The following is a 27,830-nucleotide window of genomic DNA, read 5'->3' on the forward strand; positions in this document are numbered from 1 at the left end:
TTCATCTTTGATCCCTATCCCTTAATATTCATAGCAACTTGGAAAAAAAAACAACCCCAGTGACCAGAATCCTCATTGTTCTTTGCCTCTGTAACCTCCTGACTGGAAACACCTGTTTGATTTTGATGACCAGAATTGCATGCTTTTCTGCCTTAGGCAGCAGTGTATAAGCCCTGTTGACTTTGTACTATATACTTCTGCTTTTCCAACCCAGTATGCAATTTCCTTTTTTTTTTTGCTTCATCTACGGTTGCTTAAATTTCTGTGCAAATAGCCCGTCGTATCTTTCCTGATCACACCGTGCCACTACACAGGGCACTAGGAAGGAGTTTATAACAACACAGTTGACATAATAACTAATCTCCTGGGATTTCAGTTCATAATTTCTGTTGACAGACTTTGGGAGTAAAGTCTGTGAAGTAAAGAAAGGTTTATATTTCTGTGTCTACAGTGTTGGCAGAGGGACTGGCCAAGGGAGACGGCACACTGCAAGCAGTATTTCGCTGCATGTACGTGGAGGGGAAGTTACAAGCAGTGTCCAGCATTTTATCAAAATCCTTGATGGGGGAATCTTTGGTAGGTTGTGTGTTATAATTTTTATTTCCCCCTCATATGATTTAGCAGAAATTTCTTGTGTTTATGTTGCACGAGCTAAATAGTAGTGAAATAATGAGCTGCCCCTTGGAGATTTTTTTGTTCTCTTGCCATGCACCATGTGCCATAATTTCCAGACCTCTCCCTGACTTGCATTTGAGCCAGCCACTGGAGGAGTGAGAATGTGGTTTGGGGTGATTTTTTTCTTTAAACACTCACTTAATAGTCTAATGAATATTAGACATTTCCTGCAAAGAATCTTAAACTTTGCCACTTGGCGCTGCAGTGTGTGGCGGACCCAGTGAGTTCAATACTGATGTAAGATTCGTAACTAAAAAAGCAGATATGACAACATATGCTTCACAACTGTAACACATTTTGTTGGGCGACTGCTGGAGAGTTGTGGCCTGCAGTCACTTGTCTACCTGTATTCTGGTCATGTCTATGTATCCAGCAATTCTGAATGGCAGTCCAGGAGACCACAAAGATGTCTTGTCCTGCAACCCCTGTGCAGTCAGTACCAACATCTCAGTGGCCTTTTTTTTTAAAGAGGCAGAGGGATCTTGCATGCAGCAGGCAGAGCAGCACAACTATCTCCAATAGCTATACGAATGGTCACCTCCTGCCAAAAAACATGGCTGGGTCAAATTTCAATCAATTTTTGAACTTCACCTGAAAGTATTGAAATATAAAGTTGTCTGCACCCCTTTATTTTTATATGGGCTCCCGTGAAAGATGACGTCCTCAGCAATTCATTGGGGATAATATTTAAGTAACCCCCACCCCCAAACAATCTGATTGTAACCAAAAAGGAACTGCAGACCTGTGTTGTAGTGTGACTAAGCCAACCACTGCAACCCACCTGCACAGAGAGTTATTCCAGCTATCGGAACAGTTTAGCTAATGCAGGCAGGGACCTCTTGTTTTTCCCACAGTACAAATGAGCCTTGGGGACCGAGATCAAACAGATTGCTTTAACCCATAAACGTATGCTGCTTCCAGCACATGCACAGCTTGATGAACATAATGTACTGGTGCAATTTCCAGAAAGTCCCCTGCATGGATTCCAAAAAAAAAAGCTTCATCTGTAAACTCCTTTAAAACTGAATCATAAGAACAAGGCATATTATTTCTACTCATTCATGGTTTTGTTGATGCGATAGTTCTTGAGGCTAGTGATCAATGAACTATGAGAGTAGTATGAATCTGAAAAAGTGCAAAGACATTACATCAGAGCTTGTCCGGACTTGTGTTCAAAAATTAATTTTGTTACATTTGATTAATCGGTGGAAAAACATTTCGTCAGTAGCAAAAATAATGGCTGTATTGCAGGATTTCTTGCATCGTGCAGCACAATAGGAACTTTTCTAATGCAGCGAGTGGTTAGCGTTTGGAATGTATTGCCTAGGAATGTGATGGAGGTGGATTCAATCATGGCTTTCGTAAGGGTATTAGATAATTATCTGAAGAGAGAATATTTGCAGGGCTACAGGGAAAAGGCAGGGGAGTGGGACTAGCTGAGTTGTTCTTGCAGAGAGCCGGCACGGATGTGACAGGCCAAATGGCCTCCTTCTGTGCTGGAACCATTCTGTGATTCTGGATAGAGCCCTACATCATCTCATATGCAAAATAGCAGCAGTTAGGTTGGAAACTCTGACTGTGTGAGCAGGTAAGTTCACACTTGAGGCAGAGTAGAACAAAAAGGGTATGGTTAAAATTTACTAATAAGGCCTAGCTTCCCTTTTTCCCATCATAGCCAACTCTGGCCTTCATTATTACTGTTGCATACAGTTCTGTGCAATAAAACTGTGATTTTACATTAGAGCTTGTCTGCTGTATTACACGAGTTTGACCAGTAGCAATGTTGTGGCAAATGCTAGCTGTTAGTGCAAAGAAATTTGCATAAAGTGAAGGAGCTATGGAATACAAGAAGTGTCCCAGTGGGATTACCAGATTTAAACAACAGGTGGACCTGACTACATATAATGGATAAAATGTAAACCATGAAGCCACAAGTATGTTATTTTTGGCTCGCTCCACAAGTCCTTCAGTATAATATCACTTAGGATCACTACAGAATGATATAAGAACTTTTATTTTTTTAACAAAACACACGCAAATATAGCATCTAACTTTTTGTGTGTGTGCGTAATTCAGGAGGAAAACCGTTTTTTGTGCATAGTTTGGCTCCTGAAGGGTTTTGCATTGTATGTGGAACTACCTCGTAGCCACTGAGCATTATGGTTGAAACTTGGAATTTCCTTGAACAAATCTATGTTTTAAAATTTTTTAATGCCAGATTGTTATATTTTCTTTGATATTTTTTCTAGAATGGGATGATAACAAAAGATGTAACCAGACTCAAAATGCTTCTTGCAGAAATGGAGGTGAGTAATCCTGTTAAAGGATTTAATGAGAGGTCTATAAAAAAAAATGAACTTATTGTGAAATTATTGTGAAATTTGTCTACTGTTCATCTCCTTCACACGCTAGATATGGTCATTGGGTGGCATGGTTATAAATCTGAATTATATTCTCCATTCTTCTCTATCGTGAATGGGACAACATTTAAATATTACTGTTCCCATTGAATTGCAGGGGATGTCGTCTTTCACGGCAGTCCATATTAAAATTACACAGCTCTGCAGCCTTTGAAAGGAGGGGTCTGTTTAATAGTTCTGTGTTTTGAAGTTTTAACTAGAGTTCATTTTTGTAAATTTTCATTAATTTTAAATAACCAGGAATGTCTGCCCAACAGGACATAGTTTTGTCCCTACAGTTTTTCACGTAGTAAGCTGCTAATCTTGAATTAAAACAGAGCAACCCAAAATTGATGGGAAGTCACCATAGACCATTCTGATGTATTTCAGTATATTTGTTACCGAGTGGAATAATTAGGAGAAGTTTCTTTTGAACACAACTGAGTGCTCTCTTGAGCCAGAGTAAAATGAGAACTACTACTTTAAAGAGAGAAAACAGTGTCTGCATGTATTATTGCTTGATGATTGAGCTAGGAATTCCTATCCTTGTTTTTGTTTCACCTCGTGTCCCTGCAGCCAGTCCAATTCCCATTGGGTGGTAAAGAAAACATTTGCAGGCAAGGGGTGGGGGAAAATCATTTTCTCCCCTGAAGTGTTGTTTCTCTCACAAAAGTGCAGATACCAGTAACCTTCTGGTACCACACGCATGTAGCCACTCTCTTTTCACTTTTTTTTGTCCCTCCTCATTTCTTCTAAACATGTTGACTTTTTGTTGTGACATGGCTCCATGAGTGTTTGTCTTCTGGTACCTCACCATAGGGGTTATTCTTCATGTGAGTCCAAATATAGACATTGAGCATTTTGCTATTTGGCCTCTGGGGTAACACAATCAAGCATGACCGTCTGCTCACCTGATGACATACATGCACACACAGTGGAAACCATGGCCTTTTTTTTTTACACTTTGCATCATAACTCCTACACAGGACTCATTTTTACTCTGCAAATACCACACTGAGCAACTCGAAGCCTTCTCATTGTCTGAAGAGCGGGTTTCATTGGTCTGTGCAAGACTGAAAAGACAGGGAAATATGGGAGAGGTGAGATGAGCACACTCAAGACATGTGCCCCTCTCCTGTGTTTTTCTCCCTTTTGTAACCTTATTCTACCTTCCCTTCTTGGGAATTTTCCGACTTTCCCCTACTCTTATATATAAAAAAAACTCCGGTGATACTCTTGCCATTCCAATTATCAGTTAAATATATCAACATCTGAGCTGATGTGAATTTATGGAAACTGTCATTAATTCACATTATCCACCAATTTGAAAGTTTTGGCCAAATTCATAACAATCAGTATAGTTTTTGTCCTGGCAGAGATCTAGTCTATGTTAGACAGCTCTGGAACTCTGCTCTTAATTAGTCATTACCGTCCATTCCCAAAATCTTTGTTGATTTCTTATACAAGTATTTGATCAGTCATTGTCTAACTTGCCCTCCCACCTCCATCAATTCAGGATCCCGGAGGCTCTCTTCTTTCTCCCACTGATTCATCAACTACTTTAATGTACACAATCAAACCTGGCATGACTTAATAACTACCACTTGATTGATATTGTCTTGTGTTATTATATTCTCGTTATCCTTTTCAGCCTTCAATTAGCTGTCTTAACTTTTTTTTTAAAACATGCAGAACATGTAAAGGAGAAAAGCTATCTGTAACACTAATACTTATTCATTAGTTCAAATTCAATTTGGTTTTATCCTGCAGAAGATCTTTAAAATTTGTTATGCCAACTTTTCCTCCTGCTCTCCTGAAGATGCTTTCCAGCAAGGGTCACTGGATAGCTATCAAAAGCATGGACCTTGGTCAGTTGCATGCTTCCCCCTCCCAGTCTGCTCCGAGTGTCCATAACTGCTCTCTGAACTGAGAATTGTTTTGTTATTTACGCCTTGTCTGCGTTTTCATTTTTTGTTGTAGATAACCAGCAATAAACTGATGTCTGCATACTTAGAAGGCACAGAAGAAGGTAATTCACAAATAAGTCTGGACTGTTGGTTGAATTAAAAGTTATTCCCTCTCCAGCGTAGTTAATACACCTGTATAAAGTACTTTGTATCTTCCAGAAATTCTGAAGTGTTTCACAACCAGTGAATTAAAAGGGCCATGAGTATTTTGAGATTTGCTAACTAGATAGTTAGGCCTTTGTCTACTGCTTGAGAACTGTTTTTCAGTTAGCATTATATGTTGGAGGTAGCTCAGGGAATGATTAAAGCTATTTATCCAATCCCTTAAAATAAATTTAGACGGACTCCTGAGGCCCAGTGAATAAAGGCTTAGCCTAGTTCCACTCTAAACTGTGCAGTGTAGATGCTGTCAGGTTCCATTCCAGGCTTGCACTAAGTTAGATGTTTTCAGCCAGGTTGGCAGTTGGTTTGCGGGAACAGGGTTCCTGCTCCTGAATATCCAGGGAGTCCTGCTGAAGCCTTACGTGAGTTGACATCTGCTGAAGACAGCATCAAGTTCTGCTGTAATGTCCACCACGGTCAAGTAGTTTTTTGAAAGTCACTGGCTTAATTCGCACATGTAGAATGGTCCCATGGGTCATATACCCACGGAACTATGCAGCTGCAAGAGTTGATGCTTTCAGGGCAAAAAGGGAAAATCAAGAGAATATATTTTTAAAATTCAGTTGAACAATTATCTGTATGATTATGAAAAGAAAGGATTAAAACTTGAAGGGTAGATAATTAATAAAATAGTATGGCTGTGGTCCTGTTGGGCCCTTCGGAATGTCATCTAGAAAACAGAGAGTTAAGGTTAGAGTTATAGTCATTTATGGCAATGAAGGAGGACATTCAGCCTATTGAGTCTAGGCCGGCTCTCTCTGGAGCAATCCAGTCAGTCCCACTCCCACACTCGACCCGCGTAGCCCTGATTGTGAATAATACGTACTAGAATTTACTTTGTTTCATTTTGCCATTAGGAGACCAGGATAAAGTTTTTTTTACTCTTACTAAGGTTGTGTCTTCAGTTATTTGCTTCTTGCCAGACATCTTACTATTTTGGAGATGGTCTGTGGCTGATAATTGATTTTCGTTTAAGAGCAGGCAGGCTCAGTGGCGCTGAATGATCTTTTGTCATTCCATACTCAACCTACTATAAACAAGACACATTAACGGTTGTTGCAGTGAGGTTGCCCTTTGATTTAAATAAAAAAACTCTGGTAAAATAGACAACTATACGAAGGAAGAACCGAGATGGTTTAAAATGTATTTAAATGATTGCTGTAGATTCTGAAGATGGATGGCAGTTCCGGCCTCCTCCCCGAGGCGTAACCTGTAGTGAAGAATACACGCTGTGCAAAAGGTAAGCTGATTAGATGACTTTCATGAAAATCACCTTTTGCTTTATTGCTGGACTAACCCCCGATACAACCTTTTTATTGCCTAAGTCTGATTTCTGGTGCTGTACATTTGTAAATTAGTGCACATGGTCATTCTCTCACCTGTCTGTCATTGATATTCCTTTCTCTCTGTTTCCTCCTCTGAGAACATAGACTAAAGCATTTTGGATGAGTTGAGACAGTGTGGAGGGTATCAGATAAGTTGGGTCTTAGTATTGATTGCATGGGCTGGTGTTTTGGTGGGTAAGGGTCAGTGCTAAGGGAAGGGTGCTAATGGAAAAGCTGAGCTTGATGATGAGCAGCATGCCGGGGTTCCCATTTCTTGGATGTAGCAGTCTGTGGGGTTGAGGATAGAGGCAGAGAATTTGTGGTGAGCGATCGTTTATCAGCGGAAAGTTTGGCTCATCTAGGTCTTAATGGTGGATGATCTTTTAGAAAGTGTAGCAACAGCCTTTGAATCAGTGAAAGCGGGAGAATGTTGGAAATAGATTGTTAAAATTTGATTTGTCTTTTTAAAAGTTCACTATATAAATGATTTGTCGCAAATCATTTGCTAAAAGATGTGTAGTATGGTCTCAGCTGTTGTAAAGTCAGGGAAGCTTACAAGTGTCATAAACTATAAAACCTTAAAATGGGTGGAGATATGTTGCTGCCTAATAAATCAAGTATTTTTTGTTTGTTTTAGGTTTGTAGAACAGAAGATATGTAGATATGGTGCTCAGTGTACATCCGCACACTCCCAGAAGGAACTGGCTGAATGGCAGAAACGCTACTCTTCAAGGCTAATGCGTTTGAAACAGCAAAAAGAAAGTAAACAATCTATTGGGAATTATATGGAAACATTAATTGAAAAATGGATGAATTCTTTGTCTCCAGAAAAAGTGGTACGTAAATCACTTGATTTGGTATGTGTTGAGAGAGAGAGAAAGAACTTCTATCCATATCATGTCTTTCACATCCTCGGGTGTCCAAAAATGCTTCACATCCAATTACTTACTTTTTTCAGTGCAGTCGATGTTGCTTTGTAGGCAAACCTGGCAGCCAGTTTCTGCACAGCTGGAATATGCCAAACAACAGTAAGATGAATTACCAGTTAATTTATTTTGGTGATACTGTTTGAGAAATAAACGTTGTCCTGGGCATCAGACTGGGTTCTGCCAGTCTCCACATTCTAACTGCCCGCCAACACATCTTGTGTAGATGTGAACATGAAGAATGCATAGCTGGGTGAGGTACCAGAGGCTGAATGTCATTCGTCCAGTTGTACCCAACCAGGAGTCGATGGTTTCTGGAGAAAAGGCAGCAAAATTCGCAACAAAACAAATTCCATAAAAGGAACAGTTGCGAACAGATAATTGTGGATTGATAAACCATGCCTAGAGAAGTTTAAATAACACGTATTCAGCCTGTGAAGGGAAAAAAGCTACTTACTGGGGTTGAATTGATGAATATTATATTAAACTGGAATTTATTTTTGATTTACAGTCATAGTTTCCTTTAAAAGTACTGATTTGCTAAGGTGGATTTGTATTGTGTTTTTGAAGCTTAGCGAGTCTGTGGATGGTGTAGCAGTGGAACATAGCCCAGAACTATCAGTAACTGTGACAACCAAGAAATCTAGTCAAGTATGGACCTTTATACTTCATTGTAAAGTAAGTACAGTAGATTCACTTATAACGTTTGTTGATTTAAACATAATGCCCAGAAGCTTTTAATGTATTACACTCGCAAATGCTAACTTGATAGCCAAGGCTGATTCTATTCTCCCATGCATTTTCAATGGGAGTTTCTGGATGGGGAAGAGAAGTGGCAGCAGTGTTAGTTTTTTATTTATCTTTTACGCCCTCTCTACTTCAGTAATGGGGCACCCCGTATCTCCGCAATCAATGTGTGCCAAGGAGGCTAGTATTTTGCCTCTAACATTGCCAATGAGGATGAATGTATGATGCAAGATATAAAATTTAATTTGATTAATACCAAATTAATAAGGCAGCCATTGGTAGAAGACCAAGGGTTTACTCTAGGGGAGATACTCCAACATTGGTTGGAGATTTGATAGTCTGAGTATTTATATATGGGTGAAATGGTAAACTCCCTGACCCATTCTATAAGCAAAATAACCTGTGGCTTTGGAATGTTTCTACTTTACATAATTGTCAATGTTTCATTGGTCACTAAATGTATAAACAATGCATTTGCCATATCTGAGAATGATGAGTTTTATTCATGACTGCACTCCACTACGCAGCAAAAAAATCCTGCTAGTAGTTCATTGTTAGTCAATCAAATGTTCAATTGCATCTTGAGCTCTCCTAATGCTTGTGATTTCAGTACCTTAGGTAGTCATTCCAAACATTTATCACTTAACGAATAAAAAGTTTTCTAAGATCAGTTTGTAAATATACTTTTCAGGAATGTAAATTTCAGTCCTCTTGTTCTAGTGGCCGAACTGACCTTCGTCATTTTCTGGATCACCATGTGTATCCCATTTAATGCTTCATGGATGTCACTTATTTACTTCTCTAAATCAGATATGATCTTACTGAATGTTGAAGCAAGCTTGAGGGGCTGTATGGCCTGCTCTTGTTCATTTCTTAGTTCTTATGTAGAGCTTAAGATTCCCCGACCTATTGTAGCTCATCTGCACCTCCAGTTGGGTTTATTCTAATTGTGTGACAGTGTGTGTATTTCCCTTTTTAAATGCAACAACCAGAATTGCATGCAGTATTCCAGGTGAAATCTGACCAGTGTGTTATAAAGTCTCAGCATGACCTCTATAGGTTGTTCTGATTACATACCCCAAAGTTCTGTCTCTTTCTTTATTTCTTATTATCTTGACATTGGAAGTTAAGAGTTTAATCTGTGTCCCAGCTCTCTCTCAATGTATCCCTTGTGCGAATGCTGTATATTTAGGTTGCTCATTTTTTCATACCGTCCAGTGATTTATACCTTTCTTTGCTAGTTTTCACTTGCCATTCATCTGACTAGTTCCATAACAAATCTAAATCCTTATGCAAAAAATTAATTACATCCTTGATTTCTACTGCACTCACTATACAAGTCGATTCTATAAATCATAACAAGGGCCCAAGTACTGAACTTGCTGTTCATCCTTTTTCTTAAAAATCTACTTAGAGTGGACTAGTTTAATTAGTTTTTCATTGAAGGCTGTTTAGAAGTCCAGATAAATTATATCATAAGGTCCTCCACTGTTTATTTCATTTATGATGCCCTCAAAAATATCAAGGAAATGTGCAGGTCTTTTTAGCTGTTGGATTACAGAAAATTTAACTTTTAAAATTTACTGGACCAACAACCATGTAATTCAGCTAGCTTGAAACATTATGTCTAATTGGAAGTGATGTGGTTAGTATTAATGTCAGAGAGTAATGCATATGTAAGGCAACCTGTTAAGTTGCTTCCCAGTGTTTGGTTATGTAACTGGCATTCAATTTGCACTTTTCTATTTGCAGTGATGACTATCATTGTATTTACTGTATATGGTTGATGAGAAAATTTTAAAGCACCAAGACTATGGTACCTGTTGTGATTAAGTTCAGACTGACTGCTTAAAATTCTACCTAGCCATTAACAGATCAATCTAATCGTTTGAGTTCTCATGACTGTTATAAACTGTGGAGTGGAAAATTGTGCCATCCAGTCACTGCTCTATGTATACCCAATAGGACCTATTTACAGTGCTTGTGCATACAGAGTACTGATGGCATTATGGGTCTCTATTTCAGTTGGAGAATTTTCTTTGGACTGGTTTGAATCTACCCATGTCATGATGCTCTTGGCATTACAACATTGAAATAGTTTTTAAAAATGTGTTTGTGTTGTGGGTGACGCAGGTAAACCGTATTTCTTGAGAAGATAGTGGTGAGTGGTGGTCATTTTCCTTGAACCACTGCAGTCCTTGTGGTGATGATCCCACGTTGGCGTAGGTAGAGAATTCCAGGATATCGAATGAGCAGTGATGAAGGAATGGTGGTATATGCCCAAGTCAGAATGTTACGTTTAATTTCTCTTTGCTATGCGCAGCCAGATTTTTGCATTGTGTGGCCCTTTTAAGATCGCCACATGGTATGCATGCTTCTTAAAGTGGACATTGGTTGTGCACGGCCTGTTTGTTCCCTGCACGGTACATTGCAGATTGTTGCGCGGCTGTGCAGCTTAGAGGGAACGTTGGTCAGTATGAATTGTGATTTGGAGGCGATGGTAATCTCAGCACATTGTTGCATTCGTCCTTATCGGCAGTAGAGGTCACAGGGGAGGGTAGTGCTGTAGGAGTCACCTTGGTGACTTGATGCAAAGCATCCTCTAAATCATACATGCTGCAACCATGGTGTGGATTCATGGAGGAGGTGGATATTGAGCCTTGTAGTAAGGGTGCCAAGCAGGCAAGCTGCTTTCTTTTGGTTGATATTCAGTTACTTATATAGTTGGAACTGTAGCAGTCCACATGAGTGATGAGCATTCCATCAGACCTACTTGAGCTTTGTAGAAAGTGGATATGATTTAAGGGGTCAGTAAGAGAGCTGTTTGTATGACACAAAGATAGGTAGGAAAGTAACTTGTGAAGTGAACATAAGGAGGCTACAGAGGGATATAGATAGGTTAAGTGAGTGAGCAAAGACCTGGCAAATGGAGTATAATGCGGGAAAGTGTGAAATTGCCCACTTTGGCAGGAAGAATAAAGAAGAATCAATATATCTAAATGGTGAGAGATTGCAGAGCTTTGAGGTGCGGAGGGATCTGGTGTCCTAATGCATGAATTGCAAAAGATTAGTATGCAGGTACAGCATGTAATTAGGAAAGCTAATAGAATTATTGTTTATCGCGAGGGGGATTGAATATAAAAGTAGGGAGGTTATGCTTCAGCTATACAGGGCATTGGTGAGACCACATCTGGAGTACTGTGTACAGTACTGGTCTCCTTATTTAAGGAAAAATGTATATGCGTTGGAGGCAGTACAGAGAAGGTTTACTCTACTTAATACCTGGAATGGGCGGGCTGTCTTACAAGGAAAGATTGGACAGGCAAGGCTTGTATCTGCTGGAATTTAGAAGAGTAGGACACTTGATTGAAACATATAAGCTCCTGAGGGGTCTTGACAGGGTGGATGTGGAAAGGATGTTTCCCCTTGTGGGAGAATCTAGAACTAGGGGTCGCTGTTTAAAAATAAGGGGTCGCCCATTTAAGACAGAGATGAGGAGAATTTTTTTCTCTGAGTGTCGTGAGTCTTTGGAATTCTCTTCCTCAAAAAGCAGTGGAAGCACAGTCTGTGAATATTTTTAAGGCAGAGGTAGATAGATTCTTGATAAGCAAGGTGGTGGAAGGTTATTGGAGGTAGGTGGAAATGTGGAGTAATCAATTCAGCCATGAATGTATTGAATGGAGGAGCAGGCTCGAATAGCTGAGTGGCCTACTCCTGTTCCTAATTCATATGTTTGTATGTTCGTATCCAGGGATTTGCTAAGGGTGGCTGGTTTAAGCTTTTCGGTCAATGTTAATCCCTAAGGTATTGATGGTTGGAGACTTGCTGATGGTGGTGATATTGAAGGTCATGGGGAGATGACTGGGCTTTTCCTTGTTTGTGATGGTTATTACCCGGCACTTATGTGGCGTGAATGTTACCTGCCATTTGTCAACCCCAGCCTGGATGTCGTTCAAGTCCTGCTGTTGGTTGGCAAGGGCTGCTTCATTATCGGAGGAGTTGTGAATTGAACTGAACACTGTGGTTGCATTAGTTAATGCTCCTGACATGATGGTGGGGGTAGGCCACTGAAGCAGCTGGAGTTGACTGGGCTAAGAATGCTTCCCTGAGGAACTCATGCAGTGATGTCCTGATTTTGTGTATTTAGCGATCCATTATTGGACCCAGTGAATCCAACTACAAAGTGAGTCTCCACTGCTATCGTAATAGGTCTAGTCATTTACTAAGATGGAAGCACCGATAAAGAAGTTACAGGGGCATGTAGAAATAGGATGATTAGTAACATCCTGCAGGAGATGAAAAGAAACAGAGCAGGTGACAAGTACAGGTGTTACAAATGTGATGCTACTTTTGGGATTTAATGTTGGGTTAATTATATGTTTTCTTTCCCCTCCTTCAGCCTGCACGTTTGCTGTATCGAATAGCCTTGCTCTACGATGCTCATCGTCCTCATTTTTCCATTATGACTGTTTCTGTTGGTGATCTCAACACCCAGGTGGTACAGGACGTACCTGAGAACTGTCAGGAGTGGCTTGGAGGAGGAAAGATGACTCAGAATGGAATGGACCATTGTATATATAGAGTCAGTGTACAGTTCAATACGGAAATTTTTGGAACTTTTCGTCAAACTGTAGTTTTTGACTTTGGTTCTGAACCAGTCTTGATGCAAAGGATTATGGTGGATGCTGCATCGATAGAAGGTATGAATTTGATCATTTCTGCTGTTTATGCAGATTACTTGCTGTTTATTTTCAATCTTGGAAATGCAATAACTTGTTGAAAATCTTAAGTGCTCAGCAGTCTTCTATGGACAGTTTTATTTGTGCCTTCCTGAAGGAGATCTGTCTATTAAAGTTGCTTGATAGAATATAAAGATGGAAAGAATGTTAACAGATTCATAAGAACAGAAAAATCAGTGATAAAGATTTTCCCCTTGTGAAATCTAATTGTATTTGCAATAAGCCCACTGTTTTTTTGGCATCTTTTATTTTGCTTGGTTATTATCAATACTTATAACTCTGAGCAAAAGGGGCTTCTCTTGTTTCAAATTTATTTTTAGCTGATCTGGCTTTATTATGCCATTTGTCATATACTCTGACATCTCCTGTAACTCCCTTTTTCCTAGATGTAAAGCTTCTGTAAGGTTTTCCCTTACCTCATTCCCAATTAGACTTGAAATCAGTTTTGTTTTGTTCTTTTCTATACCTTTTCTGATGCATGAGTATCTTCTGTGGTGTGGAAACCAAAACTGAACACAATATTATACATGTGGTCTGATACCTTACACAGAGAGTGAAATGAAAATCTTCCTTTCCATCTTGTTTGTTTTGTGTCTGTGGACCTAGTGAGACATGTCAAGAATATCACCTTAGCCCCGGGGTCCATACAGAACTGCTGCAGGGCATATATTTTCCATTGGTAGATAGCTAAGGCCCCAAATTGAAATGAATATCAAGTTAGTGTGTTTCAGGTGGGAGGTTAAGGAACGTCCTTTTCTCCATTTCTTGATTTTAAAAAGGTCGAAGTATTTTCAAAAAGGGAAGATATTCAAAAGGAGCGCCTATTTGTTACTTTATGCTCAGGAAGGATATATTGACTTTTGAGGGATTGGAGTATAGATTTACCAGAGTGATATCTGAATGCCAAGTGTTAAATTATGAGGAGAGATTACACAAGCTAGGGTTGTATTCCTTGGACTTTAGGAGGTAAAGCAGTGATTAGATTGAAGTTTTCTAGATACTAAGGGGAACTGATGGGGTCGATTGGGAAACTATTTTCTTTGATTGGAAGTACAGGACAAGGGTGGCATAGCCTATAAATTTAGAGCCGGAGCTATCAGGAGTGAAATTAGGAAACATTTCTACACGCAAATGGTTACTTAAGTTTGGAACTCCCTTCCACCAACAGTAATTGGTGCTAGATCAATTGTTAATTTTAAAACTGAGATTGATCAAATTTTTTTGTCAACCAAGGGTATTAAGGGATATGGGGCAAAGGCAGGTATATGGAGTTGGGTCGCTAATGAGCCATGATCTCACTGAGTGGCGAACAGGCTTGAGGGCAGAAATGGCGCACTCCTGCTCCTATATTATATAGTTGTCCCTCGTAAGCAGTTGTGGCTTATCATTCTCTGAAAATATTAAGTGTGTTGTCATTGCAAGTTTAGAGTGTTCAGTGGTGCTCTCTTAAGAACATAAGAAATAGGAGCCCGATTCACCACTCAATAAGATGCTGGCTGAACTTCTACCACAACGCCCACTTTTTCGCTCTCTCCTCATCTATCCCTTGATTCCCTTAGTGCCCAAGAATCTACTGGTCTCAGGCTTGCATATGCTTAACGACTGAGCAATTTTTTTTTATTCATTCATGGTATGTGGGTGTCACTGGCTATGCCAGCATTTATTGCCCATCCCTAATTGCCCTTGAGAAGGTGGTGGTGAGCTGCCTTCTTGGACTGTTACAGTCCATGTGAGGTAGGTACACCCACAGCGCCGTTAGGAAGGGAGTTCCAGGATTTTGACCCAATGACAGTGAAGAAACGGCAATATAGTTCCAAGTCAGGATGGTGTGTGACTTGGAGGAGAACTTGCAGGTGGTGGTGTTCCCATGTATTTGCTGCCCTTGTCCTTCTAGTTGGTAGAGGTCGCGGGTTTGGAAGGTGCTGTCAAAGGAGCCTTGGTGCTGTGCATCTTGTAGATGGTACACACTGTTGCCACTGTGCGTCGGTCGTGGAGGGAGTGAAATTTTGTAGATGGGGTGCCAATCAAGCGGGCTGCTTTGTCCTAGATGGTGTCGAGCTTCTTGAGTGTTGTTGGAGCTGCACCCATCCAGGCAAGTGGAGAGTATTCCATCACACTCCTGAGTTGTGCCTTGTAGATGGTGGACATGCTTTGGGGAGTCAGGAGGTGAGTTTCTTGCCTCAGGATTCCTAACCTCTGACCTGCTCTTGTAGCCACGGTATTTATATGGCAACTCCAGTTCAGTTTCTGGTCAATGGTAGCCCCTAGGATGTTGATAGTGGGGGATTCAGCGATGGCAATGCCGTTGAATGTCAAGGGGAGATGGTTAGATTCTCTCTTGTTGGAGATGGTCATTGCCTGGCACGAATGTTACTTGCCACTTATCAGCCTAAGCCTGGATATTGTCCCTTGTTCCAAAAAGGGTGTAAAGATAAGCCCAGCAACTACAGACCAGTCAATTTAACCTCCATGGTGGAGAAGCTTCAAGAAATGATAATTCAGGACAAAATTAATAGTTACTTGGGCAAATATGAGGGTTAATTATTGAAAGCCAGCACTGATTTGTTAAGGGCTAATTGTGTTTAACTAACTTGTTTGAGTTTTTTGATGAGTAACAGAGGGGGTTGAGGGTAATGCTGTTGATGTGGTGTACGTGGACTTCTAAAAGGCATTTGCTAAAGTGCCATTTAACAGGCTTGTCAGCAATGTTAGAGCTCATGAAATGAAAAGGACAGTAGCGACATGGATACAAAATTAGCTGAGTGCAAGGAAACAGTAGTGATTAGTGGATGTTTCTTGGGCTGGAGGAAGGTATGTAGTGGAGTTTCCCAGGGTCAATGTTGGGACCTTCGCTCTTCCTGATGTATATTAATGACCTAGACCTTGGTATACAGGGCACAATTCCAAAATTTGCAGACAATACAAAACTTAGAATTATTGTGAACTGTGAGGAGGATAGAGTAGGACTTGAAAAGGACACAGACAAGTTGGTGGAATGGGTGGACAAGTGACAGATGAAATTTAATATAGAGAAGTGTGAAGTGATTCATTTTGGTAGAAAGAATGCAGAGGCACAATATAAAATGAAGGATACAATTCTAAAGGGGATGCAGGAGCAATGGAACCTGGATGTATATGTGCATAAATCATTTAAGGTGGCAGGACAAGTTGAGAAAACAGTTAATAAAGTGGACAGCATCTTAGGCTTTATCAATAGGGGCAGAGAGTACAAAAGCAAGGAAACTATGTTAAACTTGTATAAAACACTGGTTTGGCCTCAACTGGAATATTGCATCCAGCTGTGGGCACCACACTTTAGGAAGGAAGTGAAGGCGTTCGAGAGAGTGTAGAAAAAATTCACGAGAATGGTTCCAGAAGTGAGGAACTTCAGTTATGTAGATAGGTTGGAAAAGTTGGGACTGTTTTCCTGGGAGAGGAGATTTGATAGAGGTATTCAAAATCATGAGGGGTCTGGTCAGAGTAGACGGGGAGAAACTGTTTCCATTGGTGGAAGGATCGAGAACTAGAATGCACAGAGTTTTGGTAATTGGCAAATGAAGCAATGGTGATGTGAGAAGAAAACTTTTTCATGCACTGAGTGGTTAGGATCTGGATTGCAGTGCCTGTGTGTGTGGTGGAGGCAGGTCCAATTGAGGCATTCAAGAGGAAATTGGATTATTATCTGAAAAGGAAGAATCTGCAGGGAGAAGGCTGGGGAGTGGCGCTAGGTGAATTGCTCCTTCAGAGAGCCAGCACAGACATGATGGGCTCAATGACCTCCTTCTGTGCTGTAACCGTTCTATGATTCTAAGACTATTTACCTCCTGCAGCCTTTTCAAAATGTTGATCGCTTCTGTTAAATCTACCTCTTTACTTTCTCTCATTGAAGACAGCCCACGTTTTCCATGGTACCTATATTATCTCATCCTTGGTATCATCCGAGTAAATCTGAGCCTAACCTTTTCCATATCTCCAGTATCCTTTCTATACTAAGGGTTCCCAAAATAGCACGCACCCCTCCATCTATGGCCTACCCAGCGTCTTGTATAGGTTCTGCACCACCTGTTTGTGTTTTTGTACTCCCTATATTGCAAAGCTTTGAATCCCAAGCATTTTTATGGCTTGTTTCAGCTGCAATCCTACTTTACAATTCCAGGTGTCTACATTTTAATATCTCTCTTCCTCCATTCCATTGCCACTTTTATAACAGACAACATTTCTTTAGTAACTTTAACGTCATAAAACTTCCCAAGCGTGCTTCACAGGAGCATTATAAAGCAAAACTTGACACCGAGCCACATCAGGTGACATTAGAGTAAATGGTTAAAGAGAAGTTTAAAGGAGCATCTTAAAGCAGCAAAGAAATAGAGATGCGAAGAGATTTAGGGAGGGTATTCTAGAGCTTCAGGCCTAGGCACGGCCACCAATGGTGGAGAAATTTAAAATTGGGGATTCTAAAGAGACCAGAATTAGATGAGTGCAGATATCTCGAAGGGTTGTGAGGGTGGAGGCGATATGATGTTGTCAAGGGCAAGGCCATCATAAGGATGAAAATTTTAAAATTGAGGTGTTCCTTGACGAGGAGCGATTGTCGTTCAGCAAGCACAGGGGTGATGAGTGAATGGGACTTGGTGCGAGTAACAACACGGTCAGCAGAATTTTTGATGACCTCAAGTTTACAGAGGGTAGAATGTGAGAGGCCCTACAGTGCTTTGGAATAGTCGAGACTAGTGGTAACCAAGGCATGGATGAGGGTTTCGGCAGCAGAGATGAGGCGGGCAGAAGTGAAAATAGGCAGTCATTAGTTTTGTTTTATTCTTCCATGGGATGTGTGTGTTGCTGGCAAGACCTTCATTTGTTGCCCATGCCTAATTGTAGTGAGCTGCCTTCCTGAACCACTGCAGTCCATCTGGTGCGAGTACTCTCACAGTGCTGTTAGCAAGGGAGTTCCAGGATTTTGATACAGCAACAGTGAAGGAATGGTGATATTGTTGCTGTCAGGATGATGTGTGGCTTGGAGGGAACTTGCAGGTCGTGATGTTGCCATGCATCTGCTGCCCTTGTCTTTCTAGGTGTTAGCGGTCGCAGGTTTGGAAGGTGCTGTTGAAGGAGCCTTGGTGAGATGCTGCATTGCATCTTGTAGATAGTACACACTGCTTCCACTGTGCGCCAGTAATGGAGGGAGTGAATATTGAAGGTGATGAATGGGGTGCTGATCAAGCGGGCAGCTTTGTCCTGGACGGTGTTGAGCTTTGTGAATGTTGTTGGAGCTGCATTCATCCAGGCAAGTGGAGAGTATTGCATTACACTCCTGACTTGTGTCTTGCAAATGGTTGGTATGCTTTGGGGTGTGTGAGGAGGTGAGTTGCTCTCCTCAGAATTCCAAGCCTGTGACCTGCTCTTCTGGCCACAGTATTTATATGGCTGGTCCAGTTCAGTTTCTGGCCAGTGCTAACTCCGAAGATGTTGATGATGGGGCATTCAGCAATGGTAATGCCATTGAATGTCAAGGAGAGATGGATTCTGTCTTTTTGGAGATGGTCATTGCTGGCACTTTTGTGGCGCAAATGTTACTTGCCACTTATCAGCCCAAGCCTGAATGTTGTCCAGGTCTTGCTTAGTGATGACATGGATGTGTAGTTGGAAACTCACCTTGGAGTCAAATCTGATACTAAGGTTGTGAACAGTCTGGTTCAGCCTCAGATAGTTGCCAGGGAGAGGAATTAAGTCAGTGATTAGGGAATGGAGTTTGTAGCAGGGTCTAAAGACAACAGCTTCGGTCTTCCCAGTTTTTAATTGGAGGAAATCTCTGCTCATCCAATACTGGATGTAAGACAAATAGCCAGATAACGTAGCAACAGTGAAGCAATTGAGAGAGGTGATGGTGAGGTACAGCTGGGTGTCATCAGTTAAATTAATGCTGTGTTGTAATTTTTATGGTTTTACGGTATTCTTTCTATGTCTTCCCAAATTGTGCTACACATTTATCTGCATTGAATGACATTTGCACCTTTATATGCCTATTTTACAAAATTACCTATGCTGTCCTGCAGACTTGCACTGCCCAGCTCACTCTTTGTTTACCCTGCTTCCTAATTGGTATTGTCAATAAATTATGATATGACTTCATTACCCATGTCTAAACTATTTGTGTATATTGAGAATGAGAAAGGTCCCATTAAAGATTCTTGGGGCATGATATTAGTAGTCTCGTCAATCTGAGAATCATCATTTGCTCTTGTCCGCTTTCTATCCTTGCCATTCTTGTGTCACACTGCCACTATAACAGCAGCTTGCATCTCTATAGTGCTTTTAATGAAGCAGGGAGTTGAGAGGTGACCAAACAACTGATTTTAAATGGGAATTTGAAAGGTGTAGAGAGAAGAGGAGAGGTGATGGAGTTTAGATCCCTATTATATAATGTATTGAAGAGAATAGTGAAGTGTTTTTTGTTGCAGTTTGCGATTTCTGACCATTTTGCCATGGAAGTATCTTGATGTGATTTGTTTTAAAATGTTACTAGTAATGAGGGGTTAAATAACTGACAAAGACTCGTTGGAGCCATTGAGATGAAGATGAGATAGGCATATTAATAAAATTGCTGGAGAGTTAACGAGCCAGCCATTGACAAGGTATCCTTAACTGTCTGGGGCACATACTGAATACTTGAAGGGCTGAAGAGAGGCTGAATTCATTTGTGCACTGCCTGAGTTAGTCTACACGGGGATCTCATGTTAGGGTCACAGTAGTTGGTTTGGTTGGTAGCTCTGTCGGTCAACGTGCTGGACAGGGACAAAGTGAGAAGTGAAACAGCTGATTTCCAGGCCAACAAGGAGCAAAGGACAAGAAACATATCATTTGGACTCAGTTCAAGGAAGATCTGCAGGGAGACAGATACACAGACCATAGATAGTTAGATATCGGCGACCACGCTTTGGAAGTGGTTCAAGAGTTCACCTCCCTAGGCTCAACTATCGCCAGTAACCTGTCTCTCGATGCAGAAATCAACAAGCGCAAGGGAAAGGCTTCCACTGCTATGTCCAGACTGGCCAGGAGAGTGTGGGAAAATGGCGCACTGACACGGAACACAAAAGTCCGAGTGTCTCAAGCCTGTGTCCTCAGTACCTTGCTCTTTGGCAGCAAGGCCTGGACAACGTATGTCAGCCAAGAGCGACATCTCAATTCATTCCATGTTCGCTGCCTCCGGAGAATCCTTGGCATCAGGTGGCAGGATCGTATCTCCAGCACAGAAGTCCTCGAGGCGGCCAACATCCCCAGCTTATACACACTACTGAGTCAGCGGCGCTTGAGATGGCTTGGCCATGTGAGCCGCATGGAAGATGGCAGGATCCCCAAAGACACATTGTACAACGAGCTCGCCACTGGTATCAGACCCACTGGCCGTCCATGTCTCCACTTTAAAGACGTCTGCAAACGCGGCATGATGTCCTGTGACATTGATCACAAGTCGTGGGAGTCAGTTGCCAGTGATCGCCAGAGCTGACGGGCAGCCATAAAGGCGGGGCTAAAGTGTGGCGAATCGAAGAGACTTGGCAGTTGGCAGGAAAAAAGACAGAAGCGCAAGGGGAGAGCCAACTGTGTATCAGCCCCGACAAACAATTTCTTCTGCAGCACCTGTGGAAGAGTCTGTCACTCTAATATTGGCCTTTATAGCCACTCCAGGCGCTGCTCCACAAACCACTGACCACCTCCAGGCACTTACCCATTGTCTCTCGAGACAAGGAGGCCAAAGAAGAAGAAGATAGTTAGACTGTAGTTTTTCCTCTCGAGATGGTTAGTCAATTCAGAGAAGGATTTAACATAGGAAGTCACTACTTAGCTCACTCACAGGGATCGTGTGACATTTTATTACATGTTGATGAGGGATATAGAATCTGAGTTGGAGTGGAGTGAGATTTACCACGGATTTTTCCCCACTCATTCAGTTAAACAGTTGCAGAATAAACCAGTTACTTCATCATAGAGTCATTATGACACAGAAGGAGACCTTTGGCCCATCTCTTGGGCTCTGTAGAGCAATCCAGTCAGTCTCGTTCCCCTGCTCTATCCCTGTGGTCCTGCAAATTTATTTTCCTCAAGTGTCCATCCAATTTCCTTTTTAAGTCATTGATTGTCTCTGCTTCCCCCATCCTCGTAAGCAGCGAGTTCATCAAAATGTAAACCAGTCTATCTGTTGAAAGTTAAATAGAGAAAGACTTGCATTTATATAGCACCTTTCAGTACCTCAGGATGTCTGAAAGCACTTTACAGCCAATGAAGTACTTCTGAAGTGTGGTCGTTGTAATATAGGTCACGTGGCAATCAATTTGTGTACACCAGGGTTGTTCAGTTTTGCGTGGGGGGGGCCACATTTCAATTTTTTGTCTTACATAGGGGGCTGGTGTAACAAGTTCAGAAAGATAAAGGAATTCAAAATATATATTACTATTAACTAAAATAACAACAAATGTGCATCTTTGTGAAGAAGCTTTAAATGAGACTTAGTTTCTCACCGCATGATTTAGGGAGACACCTGGCATTTATTTGCTTGCACAAGTAGTCAATGTTTGCCGCACACTTCTTGTAGCGATGTGGAGTATTCTGGATAGATACCCATCTGTCAGAAGCGATTGTGATCTCTCTTTTGCGCTCTCGCTCGCTCTCTCTCCCCACCCTTCCCCTCTCTCTCTCTCTCTCTCTCTCTCTCTCTCTCTCTCTCTCTCTCTCTCTCTCTCTCTCTCTCTCTCTCTCTCTCTCTCTCTCTCTCTCTCTCTCTCTTCCCCCCCCCCCCCCCACCCCTCTCGCTTGCTCTCTTCCACCCCTCCTCCCCCCCCCCCCCCACCCCTCTTGCTCGCTCTCTCTCTTCCCACCCCTCTCCCCCGTGGCCCCCCTTCTCTCCCCCGCGGCCTCTCGGAGGATGAGGTAGGGTAGTTTCTCGTCTCCCCAGTCTGTGCCCATCTTTCCAAGAATTCCAATCAGGTTTCCTTCCCTACCACTGTACCGGAACAGCTCTTGCCAAAGCCACAAATGACTTTCTGCGTGACTGTGACAAAGGTAAACTATTCTACCTCCTCCTCTTCGACCTGTCTGCAGCTTTTGAAACGGTTGCCTCTGCCAAAGCCCCTCCATTGTCATCCAGGTACATGAACCTGGTTCCATTCTTATCTGTCTAATTGTAGCTTGAGTATCACTTACAATGACTTGTCTTCCCACTCCCGGACCTTTACCTCTGGTGTCCCTCAAGGATCTATCCTTAGCCCCTTACTTTTTCTCATCTACATGCTGCCCCTTGGCGACATCATCTAGAAATACACCATTAGTTTTCACATTTATGACAACACCCAGCTTTACCTCGCCACCATCCTTCCTGACTTTTCCACTGTTGTTAAATTATCAGAGTGCTTGTCCGATATCCAGAACTGAATGAGCAGGAATTTCCTCCAGTTAAATATTGGGAAAACTTCTGTCGCGCTACAAACTCAGTTCCCTCGCTACTGCCTCGGTCTTCTCCCTGTATCTGTCTGAGGCTGAACCAGTTTGTTCGCAACCTTGGTGTCACATTTGACCCCAAGATGAGCTTCTGACCACTAAGACCGCCTATTCCACCTCTAACATCACTCGCCTCCCTCCACCTCAGCTCATCTGCAGCTGAAACCCTTATCCATGCCTTTGTTATCTCTAGACTTGACTATTCTAGCGCACTCTTGGCTGGCCTCCTGCATTCTACCCTCTGTAACCTTGAGGCCATTTAAAACACTTATGCCCGTGTCATTTCTCGCACCAAGTTCCGTTCACCTACCACTCCTATATTCGCTGACCTCCTACATGGCTTTACGGTCAAGCGACAACTGAACTTTAAAATTCTCATCAGTGTTTTCAAATATCTCCATGGTCTCACCCCTCCCCAACTCTAAGCTTCTCCTGCCCCACAATCCTCTGGGATATTTGCACTTAACTAATGCTGGTTGCTTGAGCATCCCCGATTTTCATTGCTGGTACTGCCTTCAGCTGCCTAGTCCCTAAGCACTGGAATTCCCTCCCTCAACCTCTCCACCTCTCCATCTCACTTTCTTTCTTTAAGAAGCTCCTTAAAACCTGTCTCTTTGGCCAAGCTTTTGGCCACTGCCCTAATATCGCCTTGGGTGGCTTGGTGTCTGATTTTGCTTTATAACGTTCCAGTGAAGAGCCTCGGGAAATTTTATTAGGTTATAGGCAATAAAGGCATAAATGCAAGTTGTTGCACGTAAAAGGATATTGCAGCTATTGAAAGCATGCAGGAGGGAGTAACCAGAATGAATGAGGTGATTGAAGAATTGGATTCTGAATGTAAGAACATGAAAAAAAGGAACAGGAGTAGACGGCGATATGGTCACCCGAGCCTCCTCTGACTTTCAGCAAGGTCTTGGCTGATCTTCGACCTCAATCCCAATCGCCATATCCCTTGATTCCCTTAGATAGTCAAAAAATCTGTCAATCTCAGCCTTAACCATACTCGATGCTCGAGTATCCTCAGTTGTCTGAGTATAGAAATTTTTCCTCATCTCAGTTCAAAAAGACTGGCCTTTTATTCTGAGACTATGTCCCTTAGTTCTAGACTCTCCAGCTAGGGGAAATAGCCTCTCACCATGTACCCTGTTAAGCCCTTTCAGAATCATCCTATGTTTCAATGAGATCACCTCTTCTAAATTCCAGAGCCTTTAGGCTCATTCTACTCAATTTCTCAGAGGGTGAGGAGTGATTATGCAAATTGGACATGCTGTCACTGGAAAAGAGGAGGCTGAGAGGTGATGTGGTTGCTGTTTTATGGATTCTAAAGGGACTAGATATTGTAGAGCATGGTGAGCTGTTTAACTTTGTCCAGAGAATTGAACTAGAGGACATGGTCTGCAATTGATTAGAATCATAGAATGGTTACAGCCCTGAAGAAGGCCATTCGGCCCGTTGTGTCTGTGCTGGCTCTCCGCAAGAGCAACTCAGCGAGTCCCATTCCCCTGCCTTTACCCTATAGGCCTGCAGATTTTTTCACTTTAGATAATTACCTCGTAATTATTATAATATAATAAAGTGGGGTAAATTCAGATGTAATCTGCAGAGAAATTTCTGAGAGTTAGTAGTTGATCTATTGAACAGACTCCCTAGGGAGATGGTGGCAGCAGGTAATATTGATTAATTTAAATGCAAATTAGATGGATTCCTTCCACAAAATAATAATTTGTGTTAGTGTATTAGTAATTTTAGACATGACATATGGTGAGTGTAGCAAACTTGGGAGGAACAGGTGAACTATATCTCTATGGTTCCCAAAGCTTTGCACCGCTGGGATTTTGCTTGCCACTTATCTGGGTCTGTTGTAGACCAATTAATAGAGACCGATTGCTATGATTAGTCAATAACTCCATTATTGTTGTATCAATCAACTACCAGAATGCTGATAGGTGAACCCAATGGACCTTTCTCATCTAGCAATTCCTGTGCTCCTAAAGGAGAAGTGAGTGGAACTACTATAGAAGCACATGGTCTGCAAGTCGTCTTGTAATGTAAACCTGACTGAATATAGTAGCCTCTCAATGACATTTTATCAGGTTAACATGTTATTACTGAGCTCGCTCCCAGCTATTGGAGAACTGACAGATGGCTGGCTCTGTGCCAACTAGATTTAGCTGAATGTGAGCATCCACGTGCTGTAGTTTATCTGTGTGCCTCTGTAGATTTGGTTAATCTACCTTCTCATGTGCTCAGAGTCTAAGAAAAGTTGTTGAATATCAAAGATGTAGAAACATTTTCAGTAAAAGTAAATGCTTTCATTTTATTGTAAATTTAATTTACAGATTTGGAACACCTGATGCAGGCAAGGCAGCAACTTCTCACCACAGCTAAACGATGGGATTCCACTTGTAAAACAATTGTAGAGTTTGAGCCAAATGAAACTACTGACTTGGAGAAAAGTCTTCTGACCCGGTACCAGATTCCTTTGTCTGCAGACCAGCTCTTCACACAATCTGTGCTTGACAAATCATTGACCAAATCTAATTATCAGTCCCGATTACATGACTTACTTTACATTGAAGAAATAGCACAGTATAAGGAAGTCAGCAAGTAAGTACAATGTAAAAACAAAAGCATGTGCATTTCACTGTTTGACCAGTATTAAGCCTCGCAATTTTTATCTCAATAGATTCGTGTATTAAAAAAAATTTGCTTTTGCTGTGCAGATCCTGTGTGATGAACACCAAAGGTGAAAAGGTTTGAACCTTAATCCTTGCATGCTGCAGAATCAAATTGTTGTTTTTCAGTTTATTTCTGGAAATGTATTTTTCAACTGAAATAACTTTTACAAAGGCCTTTTCATTTTTCCAAACTTTACAAGTTAAACCCCTTGATCAATACAGACCTTTTCTTTTTCACTGAGTATTTCATAAACACTGATTTGTCACTGGCGCTAAATAACTCATGACCAGGAATGCTTCACAGTTGTTCAAGACTGACTTTATTTTCACATGGGGGAGAAAATTGATTTTAATTTGTTAATTCTTTCTCGTTACTGAGCTGTTCACTGACGTAGTGAAGTTATGCTAAAGTCCTGTTACAGCATCTACTGACACATGGACTTATTCAACAAGGCCTATCTATGCTTTTGGAATTATTTCCTTCCTGAACACCACCCCTGATGTTTGACAATTTACACCTGGTGTGATGTGGTACTGAGCCATACAGACCAGGAAAGTCCCAAGTGTAGTTTATATTTCTGATGACAGCTTATTTTAGTCAAGGTGACAATAACAATGGTGCAATTGGCTTTTGTTCTTTTCAGCTTGGCTGGGGGGGATGGTGGGAGTATTGGCTGCTGTTCCCATTCCTGATTGGCCAGGAATTGGCACGAGATTGAACAGAAGAAATAGGAGCAGGAGTAGGCCATACAGCCCCTTGAGCCTGCTCTGCCATTTAATAAGATCATGGTTGATGTGATTGTGGCATTATCTCCACTTTCCTGCCTGCCCCCTCCCCCCCACCCCACCATCACACTTGACTCCCTTGTAGATCAAAAATCTTGTCTAACTCAGCCTTGAATATATTCAAAGACCTAGCCTCCACTGCTGGTCTGTGGACTGGAGTACATTTACCCTGAGTCATTTAATATGTGGGTTAGTTTCTCTTTTAATCAATTCTCGTTCTTATTTTGAGAATTTCTGAATGAAGCCCACTCCTTATTCATATACTCAGATCTAAATTGACCTAATTGTTTTATTGTGGGTTTGGAGGCAGCACGGGGAAAGAACCTTTCAGTTGAAGTTTGAGTTCATCAAGCTGTCAGTACAAGAAGTTTGAACTGTACCTTGAGACACCAGTTGATATTTCACCTGTTTGTTCTAATTCCTCCATTTTTGGAAGCTTTATTATGTTTAAGCTGTCTTTCTTTCATATGTAGCAGCAGTGCTTCCACCAGGTGGAGCACTTGCTCTGGTGCTATCTGAGAGTTGGGCACAATGGTGAGCTAATCCCATAAATCCTGTACTCCATACGGAGTTAAGGCCAGTCTGCACTTAAAGGGAACCCTTGCACTGCAGTAAGAACAGCTGCAGTGTCCTTTTAAATTAAGATTGTTCCACCTTCTGCTTTGAAGAAAAGGTATAGAAAAGCCAGTGTAGTTTTTATTTTAAAAACTTAGCTGTAGGAATAGTATAGTAATGGTTGTCCCACTCATAATTCAGATTTCATGTATATTGCTTTTACCTACATTTTTGCAATCTTTTGCAGGCAAAACTACCAAGAGTTGCACATTACGAGCATGGTTACTCATTTTGTTTTAAAACTGGAACTTGTTTTGATTGTCGCTGCAAAAAAAAAAACAGCTTCCATATATTTAAATAGGTTTGCAATATGTCAATCATATCTTAAATCTTGTAATATTTCCCTGATTGTGACTGTGAAAAATTTTGCAGTGAATTAATCTGGTACATTTATTGACAAATTTGACATTTTATGAAAATTTGTGATATAAATGTATTTTGAAAGAGGCCAATTGGACTGCAGTAGTCTTTTCTGCTGCTGTACATTCCTATATGATTGTACACTCCATTTATTATGATTACACGGTATTTTATATGTTCAGTTCCTTGACTAAAAACTAGGGTTTGGTTCAACGTTTTTCTTTTCATATGACTGTGACATATTTTTCTGCCAGTGCAATTTCTTTTGAAGTTGTTGATTTGCTGGGTTATTGCTTCATGGGTACCAAACCCTCTGGTGTCTCACCCTAATAGGTATTCATCTGTATGTCTCACTGTTCGTAAACTATTTGATCATTTAGGTGTTACAGTTGAGCATATTCTGCCATCACTCAGTGACCACTGATACTCATTTCTAGCAGTGGTCATTGAGTGTGGATTAGGAACAACAACCCTGACCACTTTGCTTTTCGTTGCCTTTAATCCCCCCCCCCCCCCCTCCCCCGCCAAACACCCAAACCAGGGGTGCTGAGGCCAATTGCAGTGTTCAAAATATATCCTAGGCTGAGATCTGCATAAGCTGTGGTTTGAACCTGGTACCATGTTGGTCTATATGGATCAGCTGCTCACTGACTAGCCCAACTCAGAAATCTGGGAATCTGTGTTTAATGTTCTTTAAAACTATGTCCCGGATGATGAAACACATTTGGTTTTCCAGTATGTTGTGCCAAGGGACTGTAGGACTTTGAGTGTATTCCTTTTGCCACCACTACAAGTTTCTGACCTTGATGTCTGCTGCTGTGTTTCAGGATTTTTTGAACATTTTGCTATGCAAGGGTGTTGGAAAAAGTTACTTTTTAATTTTTATAAAAAAGCAAAGCGAATTTTAAAAAGCTCTGCTGTAATAGATAGTTAGTGAGCTACCACTGATGTTTCTTCATAAA

The 27,830-nt window shown here is 41.4% G+C and overlaps 1 protein-coding gene across 2 annotated transcripts in view; it reads left to right on the plus strand.

The window, feature by feature from the left end:
• Positions 1–27,830, plus strand: part of helz (helicase with zinc finger) — a 308,260-nt gene that overhangs the window by 59,926 nt on the left and 220,504 nt on the right. For both annotated transcript variants that reach the window (XM_068058498.1, XM_068058499.1), the window contains exons 4-11: positions 452–576; positions 2,925–2,981; positions 5,055–5,103; positions 6,368–6,443; positions 7,166–7,364; positions 8,025–8,132; positions 12,601–12,901; positions 24,769–25,036. In XM_068058498.1, coding sequence (XP_067914599.1) covers positions 452–576; positions 2,925–2,981; positions 5,055–5,103; positions 6,368–6,443; positions 7,166–7,364; positions 8,025–8,132; positions 12,601–12,901; positions 24,769–25,036 — 1,183 coding nt within the window. The remainder of the gene's footprint in view (positions 1–451; positions 577–2,924; positions 2,982–5,054; positions 5,104–6,367; positions 6,444–7,165; positions 7,365–8,024; positions 8,133–12,600; positions 12,902–24,768; positions 25,037–27,830) is intronic.

This window comes from Heterodontus francisci, chromosome 26 (assembly GCF_036365525.1).
Source record: "Heterodontus francisci isolate sHetFra1 chromosome 26, sHetFra1.hap1, whole genome shotgun sequence".
Lineage (NCBI taxonomy): Eukaryota > Metazoa > Chordata > Chondrichthyes > Heterodontiformes > Heterodontidae > Heterodontus > Heterodontus francisci.